Raw genomic sequence first — 7,719 nt, 5'->3', positions numbered from 1 at the left:
CCCCCCCCCCCCCCCCCCCCCCCCCCCCCCCCCCCCGGCCTCGGCCATCTGGACCCCGCTCACTGTTTCCTACCCCCACAGGTGCCGTGGAGAAGCCATGGAGCTGAGCAGCAAGAAGAAACTTCACGCCCTGTCCCTGGCCGAGAAGATCCAGGTGCTGGAACTCCTGGATGAGTCCAAGATGTCCCAGTCGGAGGTGGCCCGGCGCTTCCAAGTCTCCCAGCCCCAGATCTCGCGCATCTGCAAGAATAAGGAGAAGCTGCTGGCCGACTGGTGCAGCGGCACCGCCAACCGGGAGCGCAAGCGCAAGCGGGAGTCCAAGTACAGCGGGCTTGACGAGGCCCTGCTCTGCTGGTACCACATTGCCCGGGCCAAGGCCTGGGACGTCACGGGGCCCATGCTGCTCCACAAAGCCAAGGAACTGGCCGGCATCCTGGGCCAGGATTTTGTACCCAGCATCGGCTGGCTGGTCCGCTGGAAGCGCCGTAACAATGTAGGCTTCGGGGCCCGCCCGGTAGCGGCGGCCGCCTTCCGCCCTGAGCCACCGCCCCCGGGCCCCACGTCCCGGGCCCAGCCTCCTCTTTCTCTTCAAGACTTCTCCCCCGAGGACGTTTTCGGCTGCGCCGAGGTGCCTCTGCTGTACCGGGCCGTGCCCGGCAGGGGGCGCGCCTGCGACCGCGTGCGGGTGCTGCTCTGCGCCAACAGCAGAGGCACGGAGAAGCGGCCGGTGCTGGTCAGCGGGCTCCGGGCCGCGCCCACGTGCTTCTCCGGAGTCAGCAGTGAGGCTCTGCCGGCCTCCTACCACCCGGACCTGGGCATCCCCTGGTCCGAGTGGCTGGCGCAGTTTGACCGGGACATGGGCCAGCAGGGCCGGCGGGTCACCCTGCTGCTGGCTGCCCGCGTGCTCGAGGAGCTGGCAAGCCTGCCCGGACTCTGCCACGTGAGGCTCCTGCCCCTGTCGGCCGCCGCCGCCGCCGCCGCCGGCGGCACGCCGGCCCTGCCCGGCTCCGTGGTGCGGGCCTTTAAGACCCACTACCGGCACCGTCTGCTGGGCAAGCTGGCCGCCGTCCAGAGCAAGAGGGCCGGCATCTCGCTGGCGGAGGCGGGGGCCGGCATCACGGTGCTCGATGCTCTGCACATGGCGGCGGCGGCCTGGGCCAAGGTGCCCCCCCAGCTCATCGTCAGCAGCTTCGTCCAGGAAGGGCTGGCTCCCTGCAAGATGCCCCTGTGCCCGGACGAAGCCTCCCAGATGCCGCCCGTCCCCGGCGGGCTGAGCCTCCAGGAGTTTGCCCGCTTTGTGGACCTGGAGGGCGAGGAGCCGGCGTCCGGAGCGTGCAAAGAGGAGACGGGCGCCGAGGACGGGCAGGGGGGCCAAGAGGACGGCCTCCAGCCCCTGCCCACCAAAGCCGACGCCCTCCGGGCTCTGGGCACGCTGAGGAGGTGGCTGGAGTGCAACAGCACCTCCCCTGAGCTTTTCGAAAAATTCTACGCCTGTGAAGAGGAGGTGGAGAGGCTCTGCTGCCTGTGAAGGGCCGCTCGCTGCTCCCGCTCGCCGCTCGCTCGCCCGAGCCTCTCCTCTCCTGTTTCCTATGGAAACGCCCCCTCGAGGAAGGCAGACGGGAGGCTGGCCTCTTTCCCGTGGAAATGGAGCTCTTGTGAAAGGTGTAGAAGGGAGACAAGCTGGGAGACCCAGTCTAAGCTCTGAGAGAAAGTTGTCCAAGCCCTGAGAAGAGGGGGCTAAAGATGGGGCGCGAGCTAGCGCGGAGTTTCCGACCCTCTAGGGAGGCTGGGACTCGGGAAGCTGGAATTGGGGCTTTACACACAGGCCGATCCCTCGACCTCTGTGTTTGAAACAGTTCTGCTTCTGGAAATAAAGTTTTTAATCAGAAAAGAGGTCAGGGTGTTAATTTCCTGGGAGGAGGGCGATCGCTTTCAACTCAGATTCTTTAAATTGGCTGCGAGGCTTGCCGCAGCGCAGCTGTCTGGGCAGATGACCAGCAGGACTCCCCCTCTTCCAGAATTCCAGCAGCAAGGGCTCCCAGGGAATGGGGACTCCTTACCCGCTGACAGTCAGATCCCGAGTACCGCCCTGGGACATCCTGCGGCTGTAGGACTCCGCTCCCGGGTGGCGGCTGCGCGGTGGTGTTAGGAAGGAGGGGGCCCAGGCTAGGGACAGTCCAGAGAAACCGAAAGGAGCCAGAACTTGGAAGAGTCATTTGTTCATCTGATCATTTCACAGCATCTCTTCCGCAAGCCTCCTGCGTGCTGAGGTGGCAGACATGGCGTCCCCGCTGGGCAGGACCTTGCAGACAGTGACAGCCCAGCATGATTAAAGGCTGTCACCCAGGCGCGTGCAAAGTGCCGTGGCCCCGCAGAGCCTGGGGAGACTCCTGGCGGGGTTGTGCTTCGAGCTGCAGCTTGAAGGACGGCCGGCAGAGAGGAAAGGACAGTCCAGGCGCAGGGGCCGACGGAGGGAAGGAGCACGGTGTGGCGGAGGGAAGCAGGTGGTCCCTGCAGAGTGCATGGGGAGGCCTGGGGAGCAGGAGGGCTGCTTAGCTCTGAGGGTCTCAGTCAGGATGGGAAAGGTCATTCGTGGGGGTTCTAGAATGACTGAGACATGGAGGTGGCTCAAAGATGGGAGAGCTACCGGCAGAGAGAGGCCAAGTGGTCCAGGTGAGAGATGGGCAGCCTGAGCCAGATCGGGGAGTAGGACTTGAAGAGGACGGATTTACCTGGAAAGGCCATGGGCCATGGACACAGACAGACCCGGGCTGGTGAGGAGTCCAGCTCAGGCTAAAATCCTCCTGTGGCCTAAAAGGCAATAGGCCACCACAAGCCAGTGTGGTGCAGCTTTCTGGGGGGCACTGCGGTCCAGGACTCAGCGCCTAGGGCAGCCACACAAGCGAGGGGAGGGGCAGAGGGAGAGGAGAGTCTTAAGCAGACTCCCTGCTGAGTGTGGAGCCGGACACGGGGCTCGATCCCAGGACTCTGGGATCATGACCTGAGCCCAAATCAAGAGTCGAGCTCTTCACCGGCTGAGCCACCCAGGCGCCCCTGACTACTCACTTTTAAACAGTGCTGAGGCTGCCCACCAGTCTTCCATGTCCCAAATCCTATAGGCTTTCCTCACAGATCCTAGTTTTCCAACCTCTATTAAATTATCCCTTTTCTGAGATCATCCCAGTTCTGACCTATCTCGTTAAATGTTAAAACCAAAATTATACGATCTCTAAAGACCTGACCAAAGCAACAAGGAGGGGACGCACTAGCCCTCCGTTCTGGGTGCCCTATTCCCATTACGGCAGCACAGCCCGACGGCCATATTGCTGCCTTCCTCCCACAGCTTTTCTTCTAAAGCCACAAGGAACCCCTTCCTTGCCTGCACTGCTGTCCTATATCATGCTTTGCCTGTTTGCAGGCGGCTTTTTTGGCTCATTCAAGCAGTGTTCACTGACCTTTCTGTTTATGGGTCAGGCCCTGTTCCAGGACTCTGCAGCTCGTAGAGAACAAGACAGAAAGGATCCCTCCTCTCCAAGCCCTTTCTTTCTGGTAGAGGGAGATAAAGAAGAGACAAGTAAACCCATAAACACGGGTCATCTTAGATGGCAATCAGTGCCAAGACGAGAATAAAATAATGATGCCCTCGAGAGAGGCCGGGAGAGGGGAGTTAGGGAGAAGGCCTTTGGGCTGAGTCGCGAAGGTAAGGAAGCACCTCTGGTTCCCAAGGAAGGGTTCTCTGTTGCTTTTTGTTTCTGCTGATGCTTTAGCTCATGGTGGCTTTTTTCTTTGTGTGTCTCTTAATTTCTGGCTGTGGGAATAATTTTAAAAAATATTTTATTAATTTATTTTTTATTTTTCATCTCTGGAACACCTGAAGGTCTGATTTAGGGATCAAAAGATGTGTGATTACTCCTACCAGGCACGAGAGGGCGCTACTGCCGTGATAAATTAAATTTCCCCCGGAAAGCTGTTCCAGAGCCGAAGTGCGGTGAGTAGGCCGGTGGTTCCTGGTTCACAGAGGAGACTCTTATTCTTAACTTCTGTCCACCACGAGGGCGTGGTAGGTTTGTTTGTAAATTCCCTTTTTGGTGGGTGGAGGCTTTCTGGTTTACTCTTTCACTAAAGGTGTATCCCTTTCCAGAATCTTGGTTTATGAGTCTTGGGTTCATCTCCCCTGTGTGCGGTGGACTCAGTCTAGTCTTCAGCTCCGTGAAGTTCTTTAACCTCCCAGGTCTCAGCATTAGTGTGAGCCCTAAGGGCAGCTCCAATTCCAACACCCCAATTTGCGCTTACTTCCTTGGTTTTTTTCATCTGAGGAAATCCTTTTTTTTTTTAATTTTATTTTATTATGTTATGTTAGTCACCACACATCATTAGTTTTTGATGTAGTGATCCACGATCCATTGTTTTCGTATAACACCCAGTGCTCCATGCAGTACGTGCCCTCCTTAATACCCATCACCGGGCTAACCAATTCCCCCTCCCCCCTCCCCTCTAAAACCCTCAGTTTGAATTCTTAATTGCAGGAAACAAACTGAGGGTTGCTGGAGTGGGGGGTGGGGTGGGAGGGATGGGGTGACTGGGTGATAGACACTGGGGAGGGTATGTGCTCTGGTAAGCGCTGTGAATTGTGCAAGACTGTTGACTCTCAGATCTGTACCTCTGAAACAAATAATGCAATATATGTTAAGAAAAAAAAAGAAGAAGAAGAAGGTAGCGGGAGGGGAAGAATGAAGCGGGGGAAATTGGAGGGGTAGACGAACCATGAGAGACGATGGACTCTGAAAAACAAACAGGGTTCCAGAGGGGAGGGGGATGGGAGGATGGGTTAGCCTGGTGATGGGTATTAAAGAGGGCACATTCTGCATGGAGCACTGGGTGTTATGCACAAACAATGAATCATGCAACACTTCATCTAAAACTAATGATGTAATGTATGGGGATTAACATAAGAATAAAAAAATAATAAAAAATAAAAAATAAAACCCTCAGTTTGTTTCTTGGAGTCCATAGTCTCTCATGGTTCGTCTCCCCCTCCGATTTCCCCCCCTTCATTTTTCCCTTCCTTTTCCTAATGTCCTCCATGCTATTCCTTATGTTCCCAACAGCAATGTCCGCAATAGCCAGACTGTGGAAAGAGCCGAGATGTACTTCCTCGTTTTGAAGGGGCGCTTGGGAAGTTCCCTTTCTTCTTGAAAAGTTAGCAATGGTTTTAAGATCGCATTTGTAATAACGTATCTGGAATGTAGCCGCCTTGTAGTAGCAGGGCTCTAGGTAAAGCCTAGGGCACCAGCCTGCCAGAGGGGATGTCAGGAAGACCGGTTTCCTTTCTTTCATTTACTCATTCATTCATTTGCTCAAAGCTCTTCATTGAGCAACTCTGTGTGCCCGCTAGCGTTTTGATGATAAACAAAAACAGACAAGGTCTCTGCTTCACGGAGTTCATAGCTTAGAGGAAAGACAATTATCATAAAGGAATCACACACACAAAAGCCTGTGATTCCACATGAAGTGGGGATTACGTGAGAGCACAGGAGTTCTCAAACTGCGGCCCACACTGGCAGCATCAGTAGGAACCTGGGAAAGCACAGATTCTTGGAGTTCCCTCAGACCTACTGCCTCAGAAACCCCAGCATGGGGCCCAGTAATCTGTATTTGAACAAGCTTCCCAGGTGATTCTAAACCACTGGGATAAGCCAAAAGAACTTGACCTAGACAGAGGGGCTGAGGAGAGCTTCCCTAAGAGAGTGGTGATGACAGCAGAAGGATGAGTGGGAGGTGCACAGGCAGTGAGAACTGCACATGCAAATGGCCTGTGGTGAGAGGGAACGTGGTTGTTTAAGGAACCAAGAGAAGGTGAATGTCCGAGGGCCTTGAAGGTTGTAGAAGGAGCTTGCCCTGATTCCTCAGAGTAATGGAAAGCCATCAAGGGGGACAAGGAGAGTAGGAGAAAGTTGAGTTATTTGTCCAGATTCAGGACAGGACCAGGGCTGTGGCTTTAGGACTGAGAAAGAGGGAGTGAGTCTTAGAAAACTTTGGGAGCAGGGTTGGCAGGAGCTGGGGACTCCTTTGCTGTGGGAGGAGGGGAGCTTCTCTGAGACCTCTGGCCTGAGGACATTCCTGGGTCACAGAGCACTGACTTCAGCAGAAGCAGGCTGGCGGGGAACAGGAGGCGCTTTTGGGACGCTCAAGGATGCGTGACCAGAGACAGCCAGCAGTGGTCAGGCTGGAAACGCCAACGAAATCACATTTGCAAAGTGCACCCCCACGGCTCAGCTGTTTAGTGAGTCTGGAAGAAGTGATTTAAGCCAGAATCGTCCCACGGTGTGTCATTTCTCCCTATCCCTGCTCGCATGGAGTCCACATCAGTTAGCTTCCTGTAATTTCTCCTACTGTGATCGCTGCTATAAAAATAAGTGTCACGTTTGACAGCACGAAAACCAGCGAGATGTTTTTCACGTTTGCCCAAGTCACAGGCTCCCTATGTGCAAGGCTCAGACACCAGCCCCATTGTCAACCTCAAAGCAAGTGCATTTGCTATTTGGTTCTTAGGGATTCCTTCGATCTCAGTGAGCTCTCAAAAAGAATGATGAACTCTAACAACATGTTAATTCCTTGAGGAATTTAACATGAGTATTATGAGACCCTGCTGAAGTAAAAACACGTGCCTTTTATTTATTTATTTTTAAAGATTTTATTTATTTATTTGACAGAGACAGAGAGAGCACACAAGCGGGGGAGGGGCAGAGGGAGAGGGAGAAGTAGGCTCCCCGCCGCTGAGCAGGGAGCCCGACGCAGGCTTGATCCCAAGACCCTGGGATCATGAACTGAGCCAAAGGCAGGCACTTACCTGACTGAGCCACTCAGGTGCCCCTCAGCTCAGGTCTTGAATTCAGGGTTGTGAGTCCAAACCCCATGTTGGGCTCCATGCTAGGTGTGGAGCCTAAAGAAAAAGAAAAAGCAACTCCTTGGCCACTTCCTGCCTGATCTTTAACCCTCACCTCACTCCAGCTCTGTTCTGATGCCCTGCTAGCAGCCCTCAGCACCGCAGCGGAGGGAGCGGCCCTGCGGGAGGCCTGCCTTCTCTCTGGTTCTAAGTGAGCAGCTAGAGGAGAGGAGCTCCAGCCCCCAGAGACACCTCTGGAAAGAACCAGATAGGCAAAACGGACAGGACAGAGGCAGGCTTATGGGCATAATTACTCCCCCAGAAGAGGATTTAACTAAAGCCAAATCAAAAAAGGATTTTTAAAGTTATTCTCCTGCTGACTGGTAACATGACTCATGGCAAACTACAGAGGGCCACCCTGACCCCCTGCTCCCTTCTGGCCCACTTATAAGCACGACCTCCTCTTCACAGGCACCCACTGCCTCCCCCGCCCCCCGCCGTGCCCCCAACGACCGTCAGACCATCACTGCCGTATCCAGCCCCAGATGCCTGGTGCCACAGACCACAGAGGAGTCACCCCCGACCTGGAAGCCCACAGACCCCTACCTACTGCATCAGTAAGGGCGAGGCGAACTATCGCAGCAAGGAGATGCCAGGGCGCGGCAGCCTGGTGGGAGGGGGTCAGAAGGGCTGTGCTCCCCGGCACCCAGGCTCCTGGCTGACCTATGTGCAAGGGCCTTGGGGGGTCAACACTTCCGGCCAAGAGTGAGGCATCGCCTTGAAGGCAAGAGACAGGCAATTTGCATGCATTACACATTTCTCGATCTAAAGCC

General features: G+C 55.3%; 1 protein-coding gene across 1 annotated transcript; it reads left to right on the top strand.

The window, feature by feature from the left end:
* Positions 1–97: 97 nt before the first annotated feature.
* Positions 98–1,528, top strand: TIGD3 (tigger transposable element derived 3). Its single transcript, XM_021685035.1, has one exon. It carries the CDS (start codon positions 98–100, stop codon positions 1,526–1,528), a length of 1,431 nt encoding a protein of 476 aa, XP_021540710.1.
* Positions 1,529–7,719: the final 6,191 nt, after the last annotated feature.

The sequence above is a fragment of the Neomonachus schauinslandi genome, chromosome 11 (assembly GCF_002201575.2).
Source record: "Neomonachus schauinslandi chromosome 11, ASM220157v2, whole genome shotgun sequence".
NCBI lineage: Eukaryota > Metazoa > Chordata > Mammalia > Carnivora > Phocidae > Neomonachus > Neomonachus schauinslandi.
This window is presented reverse-complemented; position numbering and strand designations above follow the sequence as displayed.

Bases quoted from the DNA above. Each gene is read 5' to 3' on its own strand.
- TIGD3 (XM_021685035.1), top strand. From the start codon at position 98: ATGGAGCTGAGCAGCAAGAAGAAACTTCACGCCCTGTCCCTGGCCGAG.